The sequence below is a fragment of the Chinchilla lanigera genome, unplaced genomic scaffold (genome assembly GCF_000276665.1).
Source record: "Chinchilla lanigera isolate Chin_1 unplaced genomic scaffold, ChiLan1.0 scaffold00028, whole genome shotgun sequence".
Lineage (NCBI taxonomy): Eukaryota > Metazoa > Chordata > Mammalia > Rodentia > Chinchillidae > Chinchilla > Chinchilla lanigera.
In genome coordinates, this window is record NW_004955429.1 from 182,716 (window position 1) to 199,536 (window position 16,821).

Sequence of the window (16,821 nt, forward strand, 5' to 3'; positions counted from 1 at the left end):
AAAGTAATAGGGCTATAGAATAAAAGCATAGAAAACACTCCTAGGGAAATAATAGCAGAATATTTCACAAATATTTGGAAAGATATTTATGTCCACACATGGGAAGTGTTTAGAGCCAAAGGAGTCATGACCAGAAAGAGACGTCACATGACACATTATCCTTAAGCTGCGCAAAGCACAGGGCAGATAAGGAATATTAATGTTGTAAAAGAAAAGTGCTTAGTCATTTGTAAAGTGAAGTCTATCATAACAATGGCAGACTTCCTCATTGAAATTCAGGCGGTCAGGAGAATATTGAATGATACATTTTACACCCAGAAAGAAAATGATGTTCAACCTATATTACTGTATTCAGCAACTACATGTTTCAGAATTAAAGAAGCACTTTTGACTATAACATGAATTCAAAGGAATTCAAAGTCACTAAAAAGGTATTATGCAAGGTACTGAAAGGAATCCTACAACCAGGAGTGGGACCAAGATAAATACAATCTCAAGAGCCTAGGAGAAACCAAATTGCCCCAAAGAAATAGTTAAGCAAGTGAGATTTAGGAAAGAATCCAACTTGATTAGCTCAGTAAACTATCAGACACCTAAAGTTGAAAATAACTCCAATAAATATTTCTGTTACTGAATGTATTTATAGAATTGTGCCATGTATTTATAGATTTGTGCCACTGTTGATAATCTACCTGATTTCTGCCATTCCCAAATTCCCAAAAAGCAAGACAGAAGAACTACTGTGGAAGAATTTCTGGCTGATTCTTAGTTCAGAAGGTATAAGTACAGGATATGCTCAGGCATCATTGTTAGAAATGCAACAAATGCCACTGGAAAAATGCTCATCAAGAAGAAATTTCACAATTAAGCTTCACCAAGCAAACAAAAATATTCTTACATGCTTCCCTTATGTAGTTGTAAAAGATGTTTTCAAAACCAATACCATCACACAATTTAATGTGGACTGACAATTTAATGTGAAGAGCTTTACTACTCCTTCATGCTCTATGGCTAGAGATTCCGATCTTGCATATGCTTATCAAAACAAGGAACGTATATTCCATCAACTTGTGGGAATTTTAACTCCTAGTAGAAATACATGTCATAATGTTTGAAAGGGGATTAGACAATCTGCAGTCTTTTGTTTTCCACGATCAGCATATACTTTGCTATCCCTTCTAATATTGCTATTAATGTAAAGAACAGTGAAAGAAAAAGTAGAAAGAAGTATTTAAGACAGTGTGACAATCAGTAATTCTGACTCATTAAATATCTGAATGAGTAATGATTTCTATCACTTTATATCTTGCATTGTTTTTAAAATGTAGAAATCTACAAATTCTATGGCAAGATCCTCGAAGGTGAAGGTTAAGTTATAAATAACATTCTTTACATACCATACTTATTCTAACGAAATATGGCATTTATGGTCTGTTATGGGGAAATAAAAACTGAATAACAAAAATAGAAGTGAATGTGCTAGCAGTAAATTGCACACCCAAAAATATTTGTTGTGTTGATCAATATTCAGACTTAGACTTACCATAAAAATTACATATTCATTCTGTACTTTTACTGTGAATTCAGTCAGAAAGAATTCATTTGCTTTTTCTACTTTGAATAACAGAACAATATATGTGTAAGTGCTTGATTTTGTATTTTCCTTATGTTTGGCTATAGTCAGGAAATATAATTGGAAAATTTTGTTATGGTTTAAATATTTTTTTTGTTAAAGGATGTGCACAAAAAGCAAATGACGGATTTTTACAAGCAGTCAGAAAACCGTTGTTAATTTTCACAATTTTAAATATGAACACATATTACTACTTTACTGTTGTATAAGTAGACTTATCAAAACCATATTACACATCTGTTTTCTAATCACAGTACTCAAGACCACCCAGAGTATCCATTCGCTGATGAATATTAACATGGAGCACATTGCCCTGACTGCTGCTAGAAATTCCTTTCTGTGGACAATGATGCAGAAGACATCTCAGGCACTGAAGTACCAACACATCCTCCTTAGCAAACCATGCTGATTAGTAACTCTCACAGCTTGAGTTGAGTTGAACTATCCAGAAGAAAAAGGAACTAGATTAACATCAGATTTTTGGAAAAAAAACAAAGAATTTTTTAAAGATTCTTGCATTGTGCTGTTTCTGTTATTTGTCTGGTGTGTTTATTTCAGTCTCATTATGGCTGAAAATAGACTTGGCTGGAGATCTGTGAGAAAAGCTATTTCAAGGGGTGGGAATGATACCAGTGGCAGGCTCTGGTGGCAGATATGGATCAGTCACTGTCACTCCAGCCCTGCAGCAATGAGAAAATACTCATTTAGTTCATAAAATATCATTTAGTTCATCGTCCTTAGCCTGGAAAGAGAAGCACGTTTGAGAAGGGTGAGCAAGGGCCCATGGCGTGTCCTCTTGCAGCTCAACCATCACAGCTCCTGGAAAGGGGAATCAGGTCTCATCGTGGCGGTGGCAGGGTCCCAAGAAAAGAAGCAGTTTGAAAAGATGATTCAGAGTCAGGTGTAGGGGTCACTGGGAGGAGGGAGTAGAGCACATCTTTGCTTGACGAATATGTCACATGTTCTTTTTTGATAATAGCATCCTGCAGTCAAAAGAGAAATTTTTACATTATTTTTATCTCATTCCAGAATTCAAACATTAGAGTATTTGTTAGTAATGTCAATAAACTGATTCAACAAGGAACTACAGAATTCAACCAGCATGAGGGAGGAAAATACAGGGTACCCTGGCCAGTAAGCTGGGACATTGGTATCACCAGAAAACCTGGAAATAGCCCACATTACAAAAGCTGAAAAATATGTCAACTATATGCACTGATACCATGCAATCTTTGAATACTTTGAAAATTTACATACAGACTGATGGAAGCGAAATATTAGCCAAGGATGTCCAAGTATCTCAATGGAACAATGAAGAAATTGTTAACTACTGGCTGATTAACTTCTGCAAATGTCACATCAAAAGCAGGCATGTGCAGCACATGACCAGCGGCCCAGACGTAACCTTTGGCAGCTAATGCTGAGGCCTCATAAGATTGTGAACTTTTAACACCATTATGTCATTGTTATGTGACTTTTAGTGATAGTTTTGAAGACTGGATTGCACGGTGCTTCAGCAAAGTAGGCAACAACAGACCAGTGTGTAGGGGAGGGCCCAGAGTGCCAACAAATCCTCCTCCTGCACGCACCTCAGTCAGTGAGAAATGTATTTCAGGTGTTACAAATAAAATCACAGACAATATTTATCTCAACCTAACCAAGTTATCTCAACCTTCCTGTGAGTGCATGAGAAGATAGGAATTTGAATTTTTTAAGCTAATATAAGTTGCCTTAACTATTAAACTTAAGCTTGTTATTCTGTAACCATGGCTCAACCCCAAAATCACCCATAACTGTTTAATCTGTCATACTCTCTTAGCAGTTTTCCTGAATAGCCAGTTTCAAAGAGCCTCCTGTCCTACTCCACATAGCAGTCCGGTTTCCCACTATACAGAATTCTCAGGATGTTCATGAGAGTCTATACTCTAGGTTGAACTGATTCATCAGGTAACTAGAGCATTCAGTGAGCATGAGATAAGAAAATGCAGGTCTCCTGACCAATGAGCTGGGACAAGAGTGTCACCAGATAAAGTACAAGGGTAGCCACATGTAAGAAGGTAGCAGATGTAGGCTAGTTTGTGAGCTTTGTGATAATCTTCACCATTATTTGCTCTATATTTTGGGGGCCTCTAAAGGGGAGGGTCAAATGATACGGGAAAATGTAACTCCCAACTTGCTAGATGTCCAAAATGCTGAGTTCATGTTCTCTAAAACTGAAGAATGAATTCTAGAACAACGGAGGTTAAGAGGAAGAAAAATTTATCAAGAGAAAGACCAAAAGGGGACCAGAAGGGGGTTGCCCACCAACCTGCTTCTCAAAGGTATTTACTGAGCAAAGCCCTGAGGGCAGGCAGGTTTAAGGTGGGACAGAACTATGATCAGTCAGTAAGACTGCAAGTATAGTTACGTAAGTATTATTGATTTAATGGGAAATCTCAAGGTGGGCATGACCTGGGATAAAACTATGATAAGCCAGTAAGGTTACAACAAGTATAGTCACTTGAGTGATATTGATTAAATGAGAGTCAAATTGGGATGCAAGTCATGTAGCAAGTGCACCTGGACGGGACAAGAACTTTTCTGGAAGAGGTGGGTTAAGGAGGTTTAGTCCTCCACCCCAAGGGGACTGATGCCTATTTAGAATATCAATCACTGCTGTTCATCCCTACAGGAAGTCTATGAATGAATAGTTCTTTTTCTTTTTTTTTATTTTAAAGAGAAAAAAGATAAACAATGAAACAGTTTCAAAACAGGTTAGTAGGACAGTTAGAATAATTGATATATTACATATTGCTGCCTTTGTTGTTTACTCCTACTGGTCCTTTCTCTTGAAGTCTGACTTTCAGTGACTATGCCTCCAGCCAGTTGTCTTCTACATTGACTACTCCAGGGCCCAGCCCTAGCAGACTGACTGTATTTTTACCTAATTTAGCCATCTATAATATAAATATAGCTTCCAAGGTGTTCAATGAGCTGAGGTTCCCTCCTCAATTTATGTAGGAATCATTCATTGACAAAGAACATCTCTTTTAGTGCTCGTAGGCCTGAGTTTTCCTCGTCAGCTATCATCACTTTTGGTGTTAATGCCCACACTTGCCTCTCAGAGCAAACAGTCACTGGTGTGAACGAGGATCTCTTACACTGGAAATGACAACTGGAGCTATTAATTGTCTAATGCACTGCAATAGTTCTTTGTTGCTGCCCTTCTGTACTGTTGGTCGGTCCAACTCCTGGTTGCTTTCATACCAGTAGCCTTTGGCACACCAGCCCCATCTACAAAGGGCCCCTTTGGGTGGTTACAGCAAGTGGGGTTTAAAGGAAAATGAGATGTTTGAAAAAACTGATTGATTGCATTATAATTTCCTTGAAGCTCAGGAACTTAGTAAGGAGTGGCTGCACCTCCCTTTAGCAGGGACTGGGCTGCATTTCATCTTACCTGAGGATGCTCAATCTTGGTCCAAAGTCTTAGCTCACTGTCTATTCTTATTTTAATCCCCTTCAGTATGGCTAATTACCTAACTCTATCTCCAGCCCCTTCCCTAGCAAGCTGCCACACTCATAAGCTAAAAAACTAACCTATTTTCTAAATGCCAGCTCTACAGGGTCATCTTCAGACAGAAATTATAGCTTTCTTGGCCAGAACTGCCATCTTCCTCTAATTTGCCATAATGATGGACACAAAGGGAAAGAGGAGGGGAGCCCGGCGTATGTTTTCTACCCCTTTTAGAAAACATGGGATTGTTCCTTTGGCCACATATATGTGAATCTCCAAAAAGGGTGATACTGTAGACATCAAGGGAATGGGTACTGTGCAAAAAGGAGTGCCACATAAATGTTACCATAGCAAAACAGGAAGAGGCTACAGTGTTACCCAGCATGCTGTTGGCATTGTTGAAAACGAGCAAGTTAAAGGCAAGATACTTGCCAAGAGAATTAATGTATGTATTGAGCATATTACACACTGAAAGAATTGAGATAGATTCCTGAAACGTGTCAAGGGAAATGATCAGAAAAAGAGGGAAGCCAAAGAGAAAGGTACCTGGGTTCAACCAAAGCACCAGCCTGCCTGGCCAGAGAAGCGCACTTTGTGAGAAGCAATGGGAAAGAACCTGAGTTGTTGGACCCTATTTCCTATGAATTCATGGCATAAGGTGGGGTTGCAGCTCTGCCATGTAGCACCTAATTGCTGTTAGGTGTTCTACACCGTACTTTAATTGAAAAAGTCATCCTGTGTTATAAGGATGGTTTTCTTAATTGAGCAGTGCTTGGTGCATTTACCCCAGAAAGAAGTATCTGGAGCAGATTTTCATTCTATCTAGTAAATTGTGTCAGGTCTTTGCTCTTCAACGTTTTTCTTGCAGAAAGATATTGCTGAGGTTTTGTGGAGCTGTATACCCAGATGGCCAGATATCTATGAAATATTTATATCGGCTCAAAGATCCTATAAATCACCATGAGGAAAAGAAGTAGCAAAATAAATGGAAGTTACTGCAGTTAAATAATTGGAAGTCCATTTCAGTTCAATAAATTGTTTAAACCAAAAAAAAAAAAGAGATTAAAATTATGAACAGACAAAATGCTATCTGCAAGGTGCTATTACGATTTATGCTGCATTGTAAAAGGAAACAATGCATTGACTGAACCAGCTAAAGATATGGGCAGTTACTAATTTGGGAAATAAAGGAGGTTCATGTATTTTGTATCAATTTATACTCAATAGAGAAATAGATTTAACATAGGACAAAGTATATATTTGGCTTACAGTTCCCTGAGTGGAGATTCAGGTGTGGAAGAGCACAAAAGGGCCATCTGCATGTAGGAGATTGGAATGGCCCAGTCCAAAGTCAAAGGTCTTGTACAACTCTGTATCAGGAAGCCAAAGAGTCTGTGGTGATAGAAATCCAAGACAATCCCAAAGACTAGAGTTCCTCCAAAACACCGACAAGCTTTCCTCCTTTCACTGCTTATTCCATTCAGGCTACAAATCTATTTGTATCTTCTATCTTCACTACATCTGTTCAGTCACACCCAGAACTATGCTAAACCATAGTTGAACACTTCTTACTCAAGTTGACATAACAATTAACTACCACACATGAGCACTGTCAGAATTTCTATTTGACCATGGGTAGGAGATGCACCTTTCACAGACCTGCTGGAGGAGGACTACAGAGGCTCAGTCATTCAGAGGGTAATTGTGGTAAAGTCATCAGGAATAGGTTTCCATCCAAAGATTACTAAAGCAAAGCAAGTATCTTTGAGAGTGTCCATGCATAGCATACTGGTGTTTGGCTCACCCATGGAGGAAAAACCAAAAATAGACTTTCAGGGAGCATCAGGTCTTTCTCCTCTGTCCCAATGAGACCCTCCTAAAAATGACTCCCACGTACAGCTTCATGAGCACACATAGGAATGTGCAGAGAACACTCTTGACCTAGCTTACTATGCTGTCCCATGACTCTCATTTCTTTAAAAGATATTTATGCAAAATTCTGAATATTCTGCACACTAGTGCAGCTCATAGAACTCTATCAGTTTCATCAGTAACCCCCTCAGTGGTGTACACCCTGATTCAGTTATGTCATGCACTTGGTTCTGGGTGCCTTTGTTTCTCCCACTGATCCACTATGGAAAATCTCTGGGTTTGAGCAGATTCATTTCACTCTATTCTTTTTTTTTTTTTTTTTTTGAGGGGTTTCGGGGTCTTTTTGAGACAGGGTCTCACTATGCAGTTCAGGCTGGCCTTGAGCTCACTTTGTAGCCAAGCCTGATCTCACAATCACAAGGATCCTCCTGCCTTAGCCACCCAAGTGCTGGGATTACAGGCATGTGCCACCACGCCCGGCCATTTCACTCTATTCTTGAGCTTATCCCCATCTACTTTAGTAAGCAGCTGCCTATCTGTTGACTGGGTTCTTTTTTCAGAGAATCAAGTGAGTTCTAGGTGGCATCAATTCACCATTTTGAATCTTGGGACCATCAATAACTGAAAAGTTATGTTAAAATAAGAGCAGAGTGATTTGTCCTTTTCATATACATATGTCTTCCTTATAGTTTGTCTGAGAATGGACTAATGGGTCTGAATAAAACAAGGTGGAAAGAGTGAGTGAATGCTGATAAACTTTTATTTCATTTAATATTTAAGCTTATGTCAATACTTAGTCTTGCATGGGAAAAGCAGAGATTAACCAATAAAGAATATAGTCCCAAAGACTGCACTTTTCATGAATCAACAACCTGATGAATGAAAGTGTAATAAAATCCACTGTGAAGCAAAATTGTGTGGTATGGAATGTGTTAAAATGATTCTCACAGATGAGGCATCTCAAAGTAGTACGCCTTACAGTAGTGATCTGATGTATGCTTTAAATATGAGTGTAACCTCTTAGAGTTTGAGCAGGCCAAAATACAAGAAAGAGTGAGGTCTTGACATGGCAGATAAAAGGTTTTATCCTGGTGACTATTTGAACTGAGAGAAGAAAGAAAATACATCAGGAAGTGAGTAAAATAAGAGACTCCACAAAAGAGCACTTTTAAAGTACATGTGGTTGTTCATGGCTCTTTGGTATAAAAATTCAATGTCTACATCAAGGAGCAGAAAGATCTTAAAGAAACAATAATCACTGCATTTTCTCACACATAAATGCATATGATATGACTATTCCTATTAGAAAGTTTAGAAATCTAAGACTTCTTGCACCAAGTTAAACACCAGTGTCAATTTACTTAAATTCTGTGAGAGGGTGACTTGAATGTTGTTTCTTGCATCTGAAAGCATACTGACACAAAATAATTTTCCAGTAATATATATGTTATTAAAAGGTAAGATCTTACAGGAGGAAGTGGATCACTGGAAGCAAGCCTTCGAAGTATGGCTTTCTCTCTCTGCATCTTCTCACCCACAACTCTATCATGTATTAAACTTAGAATCAGAAAAGGGAGTGATGACAACCTTCTATCATTAATATTTTCAAGTTTATGATTTTACACTTATAATAGTTTCCTTAACCATATCTCATAGCACTGGAGAGATCTTTACATGTATGACAATACTTTAGCCTAAATCTGTCTGTGGGAAGACACAATTACTCTTTCAACTTAACAAACATCATATACAGTTTGTCACTTATTTCATGAACTTCAACACAAATTATGTTATATTAATCTAAAACAGTTCCGTTTTTTAATTTCTGCAACTCTCTTTCAAACAGAAGTAATGTGACCAGGCTTGGAAAAATACCAAAAAATACCAATTGAAAAATATTGATTTCTATATGAACTATTTTGAGATAGCACTGGAAGTAAACACATTGGATGATGAAATATATTCTCTTCGCTCACCATGGTTGTCAGGTTGCAGAAAGAGCTGCATGCAATCTTTTCTTAGTATTGTACAGTTAAGAGACAAGTGAGAAATATCCTAAGTGTAATCCATGAATCTCTTTTCAGTAATTTGTAATGTCTTGTTCTCTACTGCTTTACTCAAATAGAAAAGAGTTCCACAACCTTGAAATTTGCTTCAAAATCTTGAAAACATAATTATTAGTTATGCACAATGTATTGGGCCAGTTCCTTTCATTATCTTTCTTCATTATCTTTCTTGGAGATGAGGACACAGATAGGGTTTCCATTATGGAGAGCATGGCAGCTTCCTCACACAAGCTACACACTGAGCTTCCTCCACTTCTCATCCCATCAGGCTGAGAGAAGATTTGAAGGGCTCATTCTGGGTGGTGCTAAAACTATCAGCTTTCAATAGGGACTTGGAAAATCTTGCTTTGGTTTATCTCATTACAGTGGATTTTTAGACATAAGTGATGATTTATGTAGAATGTTCATTTTGAATTATAAAAATGGTGAATCTAATTTACATAAAAGAAACTAATGTATTAGGTAAATGGAAAAACCACACATTTGTGGACTGAGGGATTCTCAATTATTTTCAAAGATGTCAATTTTACTTGCTCTGTTATCTATTTCCATGAAAATTTTAATTATTGTTTCTTGCCACTTTTCCATTGGAGGTAAATATGGCCTGGGACATTTCAGTACCCATGATAGAATTGAGAGCTCCTTTGAGAGCTACTTGGAGAGCTATTTTTAGAGCTACTTTGTATCTTGACTGACCAAATATGACTCTTGTTGCTGCCCTTAGACCACCTACCACATGCTCAGGGTAGCAAGGACCTTCAATGACCTACCCTCAATTAAGATTTTAAAAAACCTTTGCACAGTGAAAGAAATCACCAACAGAATAAAGAGATAACTCACAGAGTGGGAAAAATTTCTTCCAGCTATTTCTTGGTGGTTTCATATTTAGAATATATAAAGAATTCACAAAAATCAGACCCTCAAATTTAAAGACCTAATCCAAAATGGGCATCTCATATGAATGCATCCTTCTCAGAAGAAGTATAAATGCAAATAAATATAGGAAAAAAATGTTCAATATCACCAGTCATTTGAAAGATGCAAATTAAAACAACACTGCGATTCCATCTCACTGTAGAAAGAATGGCTGTCATTAAGAAATCAACCAATAACAAATGCTGGAGGGGATCTTGGGAGAAAGAAACCCTTCTCCAGTGCTGCTGGGAGAGTAGACCAGTGCAACCCTTGTGGAAAGCAGTGTGGAGATTCCTCAAAAGTGTAAAAGGGGTTCCTTTTGACTCAGCTATACTTCTTCCTGGTACCTTCTAAAAATAATTGAAAGCATCATATCACAGTAATATATGCACACTCATATTTAGAGCAGCACAGCTTGCAGTAGCTAAGTCTTAGAAACAACCCAAATGCCCATTAACTGATGAATGGATAAAGAAGTTGTGGGTTTTTAAAAAAATAAATGGAGTACTATTTAGCCATAAAGAAAAATAAACCTGAGACATTTCAAGGTCAACGAATGCACCTTAAGACCATAGTCTTAAGTAAAATAAATCAGACACCCAAGTGTAAATATCACATTCTTTGGTATGAGAAAACAAAATTGTAAATAAGGGAACAATGTATAACAGACATTGTAATATAGGACAAAATGTTGAAATGAGAAAGGAACTAGGAAGGGGGTAGGAGGAAAGGAAAGAAGGGAAAAGAAAAGCAGCAAGAAAATAATGAAAAAATGGAAAAGTTTTTGCAAATAAGAAGAAGGACTGGAGGGAAGGGGTGGGTAGGAGAATGGGAAAAAAGGAAGAATCAAGAGATAACATGCACAGATACAAATTCCCTACAACGAATGTGATCATTATGTATATCTAAAATGTACCAATATTCCCGGTACCGGAGAAAAACCAAAAAAAAAGTCAGTCAGGCCACTTAGAGTCAGACCACTGTGGTAAGAATTTCCACAGCAAGAAAAAAAAAAAAAAAAAAAAAAAAAAAAATTCCATAAAATGTACCAATAAAATAAATTAGAAAATATTTTGAAGCATAATTGCAGAGTATCAGGGTCATGTAACTGTTCATTTTCTGAGTGAAGCAGTGATATTTCCAAAGAGGATATTTTAGGGGGAATGGCTTTCAACATTTTTATTATTGGTCTGAAGATCAGAGACACAAAATCTATAGCTATCTACCCCTTATACTGAGTACTGTAGTACCATATCTTCAATTGGTTAAAATTGGAGTTATCCTAATCAATGCTTTCATTCATTTTTTTGGGCTAATCCTCAGCATGCAATATGATGCAAGCAAAATTTCCAAAAGAAGAAATCATAGTTTCATTAGAGGATGGAAAATTACTTAAAAAGTAAGTAGCAGGATATAGTTTATAGTCACTGCATATCAGGTTGTGGCTTGTTTTGAAATAAAAAAAATCACTAAACTACTGTCTTCAACATATCCCTAAATACAGAGGTACCTCAGCTCATTCCATGACTCTGGAGAAGATGGCCATGGGCCTGTTTATCACATGATATGGAGTTCCCAATTAGAAGCAAAATATTTATGAACACCTGTTTGCAAACCAAACTGCTAGTGAACAGAAGCATTCGTGAAAGGAGGTACTACTCTACTGAAATGCAAAATAAACACACAGCCTTGCAATGGTTGGGGACCACAAATTGTAAATTGGCACAGCATCTGTCCTATGGTTCTCACCCTGCTTGCCTTGTGGAGTGGCTTTGGAATGTGGAAATCACTTTTCTCTCAATCTGAGATTAGCACGCAGCTGTGGGGATGGATCTTGGCTTGTTTCGCTTATGATGTTAAACTTACCCATTTTTACCACAGTCTCTGAGCTGTTCCAGGAAAACATCCTACTTCTTCCCTACACTGGCTGGCTAATGGCTGGCTTAGGGTGTCTTTGTCTCTGCCCATCCCCAAGTCTTAATATCCCAGCCCTCCATCATGCATGACTAGATTTGCCTGTTTCTTATTTCATGCTTTCACTGTACCCCTCACAAAGGCAGTTGTGGATCTTGGCCATGTCCCCCATATGCAATACCATCTATTTATTTTACTAACAGAATATTTTAGTATGATAATAAACATCATAATTATGTAAATTCATGGTGTTATTTTGACAGTTTCACACATTCATATATAAGGTGTTCATCTTTTCCACTCATATTCTTCTACCGTCACCTGTCTTCTTTTTGGTTAATCAAAGACTTTATTGGATAAATGTTATACAACAGTCTTCAATATTTAACTCTGAGCATACTGAGGAAGAAAAACTATTTTTATCATTCAGGTTTACAAAATAAACTAGGCTTATGAAGATTTGAAATACAAACAACAGGCATAACTTAATATCAAGCAAAGAAAGAAGCTAGGTCTATTGTAATGCAGACTATAAATGCGCTAAGATATTCCATGAAATCAAACCTCCTGTTATACATTACATTCATAAGCTAGGCAACATCCTTCTGGTAGACAGGACAGCATGTTTCCTTCAAACGCTCCATGTTGTAACCCCTCAGAAGCCTGAGTTACAATAGGTCATTTTAAATCTACAGAGCCATGTGTGATAGATGACCACTGAATAATTGAGCAATACCTATGCTTGGCTTATGCACAATTAGCTCTTCATGAGCAGCCATGTGGCATTCACTCAGGATCTCTCTAGGAAATCCATGAGCTATTTTTCTTATTGCTATTTTGAGTCAGAACTCCCCTAACCTCCTCTTGTTTTGGTGGACCATGAGCTCAGTACATATGGTAAGAGTATGTTAAGAGCTGGTAACACTGCATTTCACTGTCCTCAAAAGGGCCCTTTTTAGATGGAGCTGGTGCGCTAAAGGCTACTGGTATGAAAGTAGCCACGAGATGGACTGAGGAACAGTGCAGAAGCGAAGTAGCAAAGAACAATGCAGTGCATTCCACAATTAACAGCTCCAGCTGTTATCTCCAGCATAAGAGATCCATTGTTTGTTTATCTTTTTTCTCTTTAAAATAAAAACAAGGAAAAGGACTACTCGTTCATACACTTCCTATAGGTGTGAACAGCAGTGACTGACATTCTAAATAGGCATCAGTCACCTTCAGGTGGACTACTAAACCTCTTTAACCCACCCCTTCCAGAAAACCCATCCCTTTCTTGTCCCATCCAGGTGCACTTGCTACATGACTTGCATCCCAATTTGACCTGCATTTAATCAGTATCACTCAAGGGACTATACTTGTTGTAACCTTACTGGTTCACCATAGTTTTATCTCTCCTCATACCCAACTTGAAATTTCCCATTAGATCACAACACTTAGTGACTATACTTTCAATCTTAATGACTGACTATAGTTCTGTTTATAGTTCTGTTTATAGTTCACACCTTAAACCTGGCTCCCCTCAGGGCTTTGCTCAATAAACACCCTTGAGAAGCAGATTAGTGGGCAACCCACTCTCTGGCCCCCTTCTGTCCCTCTCAGCCAGAGGCTTTCTTGTTCTTGATAAATTCTTCCTACTCTTAAACTCCCTGTTTCCCAGAATTCATTAATCAGTTTAGGAGAACATGAACTCAGCGTTTTGGACATCTAGCAAGTTGGCAGTTACATTTCCCCCATATCATTTGAATCCTCCACTTTAGAGGCCCCTGAAGTACAGAGCAAACAATGGTGAAGGTTATCACAAGGCTCATAAACTAGCCCACATCTGCTACCTTCTTACACATGATTACCATTGCACACTATCTGGTGATACTACTGTCCCAGCTCATGGTCAGGAGACCTGCATTTTCCTATCTCATGCTTGTTGAATACTCTACATACCTGGTGAATCAGCTCAACCTAGAGTATAGACTGTCATGGTTATCCTGAGAATTCTGTGTAGTGGGAAACTGGACTGCTATGTGAAGTAGGACAGAAGGCTCTTTGAAACTGGTTATTCAGGAAAACTGCTCTGGGAGTATGACGGATTAAACAGTTGTGTGTGATGTTGGGTTTGAGTCATGTTTACAGAATAACAAGCCCAAGTTTAATAGTTAAGAAAACTTATATATCAGCTTAAAAAAAAAAAAAACAAATTCCTATCTTCTCATCACTCGCAGGGAGGTTGAGATAACTTTGTTAGGCTGAGATAGATATTGCCTGTGATTTTACTTGTAACACCTGAAATACATTTCTCACTGACTGAGGTGCGTGCAGGAGGAGGATTTGTCGGCACACTGGGCCCTCCCCTAAACGCCGGTCTGTTGTTGCCTACTTTGCTGAAGCACCGTGCAATCCAGTCTTCAAAACTATCACTGAAAGTCACATAATAATCACATAATGGTGTTAAAAGTTCACAATCTTATGAGGCCTCAGGACTAGCTGCCAAAGATTATGTCTGGGCCACTGGTCATGAGCTGGACATGCCTGCTTTCGATGTGACTTTTAGCAGAATTTAATCAGCCAGTATCGAGCAATTTCTTCATTGTTCCATTGAAACACTTGGACATTCTTAGCTAATGTTTCGCTTCCATCAATCTGTATGCTAAATTTTCAAAGGATTCAAAGATTGTGTGGTATCAGTGCATGATAGTTGACATATTTTTCAACTTTTCTAATGTAGGCTATTTCCAGGTTTTCTGGTGATGCTATCGTCCAGCTTACTGCAGGGTATCCTGCATTTTCCTACCTCATCCTGGTTGAATTCTGTAGTTCCTTGTTGAATCAGTTTATTGACAATACTAACAAGTACTGTAATGTATGAATTCTGGAATGAGGTAAAAATTATTTAAAAGCTTCCTTTTTGACTGCAGGCTACTCTTATCAAAAAAGAACATGTGACGTATTTGTCAAGCAAAGATGTGCTCTACTCCCTCCTCCCAGTGACCCCTACACCTGACTCTGAATCATCTTTTCAGCCTGCTTCCTTTCTCGGGACCCTGCCACTCCCACCATGAGACCTGATTCCCCTGTCCAGGAGCTGTGATGGTTGAGCTGCAAGAGGGTCCGCCGTTGGCCCTTGCTTACCCTCTCAAAAGTGCTTCCCTTTCCAGGCTAAGGATGATGAACTAAATGCGGTGTATTTTCTCACTGCTGCAGGGCTGGAGTGACAGTGACTGATCCATATCTGCCACCAGAGCCTGTCACTGGTACCATTCCCACCCTCTGAAATAGCTTTTCCCACAGGTCTCCAGCCAAGTCTGTTTTAGCCATAATGAGACCAAAATAAACACACCATACATAACAGAAACAACACAAAGCAAAAATTTTTAGCAAAATCAATTTTCTTTTCACAAATCTGATGTTTTTTAGGTCCTTTCTCTTCTGGATAGGTCGACTCAAGTCAAGCTGTGAGAGTTACTAATCAGCATGGCTGGACAAGGAGGATGTGTTGGAACAGTAGTGCCTGAGAGGTCTTCTGCATCATTTTCCACAGAAAGGAGTTTCTAGCAGCAGTCAGGACAGTGTGTTCCCTGTTAGTATTCATCAGCATATGGACACTCAGGGTGGCCCTCAGTGCTGTAATTAGAAAACAATATGTAATATGGTCTTGATGAATCCATTTATCCAATGGTAAAGGAGTAATATGTATGCATACTTAAAACTGTGAAAGTTAACAACAGTTTTCTGACTGCTTGTAAAATCTGCCATTTGCTTTTTGTGAACATACTTTAACAGAAAAAACATTTAAGTCACAACATAATTTTCCAATTATATTTTCTGACTATAGCCACACATAGGGAAAACACAAAATCAAGTACTTACATATGTATTCTTCTATATTATTCTAAGCAGAAAACAACAAATAAATTCTTTCTGACTTTGAATTCTTAGTGAAAGTACAGAAGGAATGTGTAATGTTTATAACAAGTCTTAATTTATATATCGATAAACACAACAAATATTTTAGGATACACAATTGACTGCTAGCACTTTCACTTCTATTTTTCTTATTCAACTTTTATTTCCCCATAACACATCACAAATACCATATTTGTTTAGAATCAGTAAGGTATGTAAAGAATGTTATTTATAACAACCTTCACCTTTGTGGATCTTGCCATAGAGTTTTTAGATTTCTACATTTTGAAAACAACGCAAGATATAAAGTGATAGAAATCATTACTCATTGAGATAGTTAATAAGGAGTAAGAAATACTGATTGTCACACTGTCTCTCTTAAATACATGTTCCTACTTTTTCTTTCATTGTTCCTTACATTAATAGCAGTATTAGCAAGGATAGCAAAGTATATGTTGATTGTGGAAAACATGTGAGTACAGATTGTCTAATCCCCTTTCAAACATTATAGCATGTATTTCTACTAGGAGTTAAAATTCCCACAAGTTGAAGGAATATATATTCTTTGTTTTGATAAGTATATGCAAAATCAGAATCTCTAGCCATACAGCATGAAGGAGTAGTGAAGCTCTTCTGATGACTGCAAAATCTTTTCAGCAGCACAGTTTTTCTCTGCCTATACTTCCATTGGTTTTGAATTTCTCTTCTAACTCTGCACAGTATATAGTGTTTTAAACACTGTAAACCGAATGTTGTACTGACCACCATGAGGGCAGCTTTCTGAGAGGTAAACACAGTGTCCTGACCTAACATTCACTGATAAAGGTGGGAGTAACTTGCAACTGAAATAAAATAAGGCAACATGTGGTTCAAAATGACTCACAACTTAGCAGGAAGATATCGCAAGTTTCTGTCCAGGGCATCTATGGCTTTCATGTCCTCAGGAGTCAACTGGAATTCGAAGACCTAAAAGAAAACAGGGCACTTTCAGTATATTTTAAATGGCTATTTGCATTTGAAAGAAAATT

General features: G+C 37.9%; 1 protein-coding gene and 1 pseudogene across 2 annotated transcripts in view; one reads left to right on the forward strand and one right to left on the reverse strand.

Moving 5' to 3' along the window:
* Positions 1-16,821, forward strand: part of LOC102006803 — a 351,399-nt pseudogene that overhangs the window by 88,261 nt on the left and 246,317 nt on the right.
* LOC102023621 (aldo-keto reductase family 1 member C3 homolog) overlaps positions 15,257-16,821 on the reverse strand; it is a 137,453-nt gene continuing 135,888 nt past the window's right edge. Inside the window, exons 8-9 of one of the 2 annotated variants that reach the window (XM_005386858.2) lie at positions 16,677-16,759; positions 15,257-15,511 (exon numbers count right to left, since the gene is read on the reverse strand). In XM_005386858.2, the coding sequence (XP_005386915.1) occupies positions 15,469-15,511; positions 16,677-16,759 (126 nt within the window). In that variant the 3' untranslated portion in view covers positions 15,257-15,468. The remainder of the gene's footprint in view (positions 15,512-16,676; positions 16,760-16,821) is intronic. The other variant, XM_013515394.1, reaches the window with a different exon arrangement.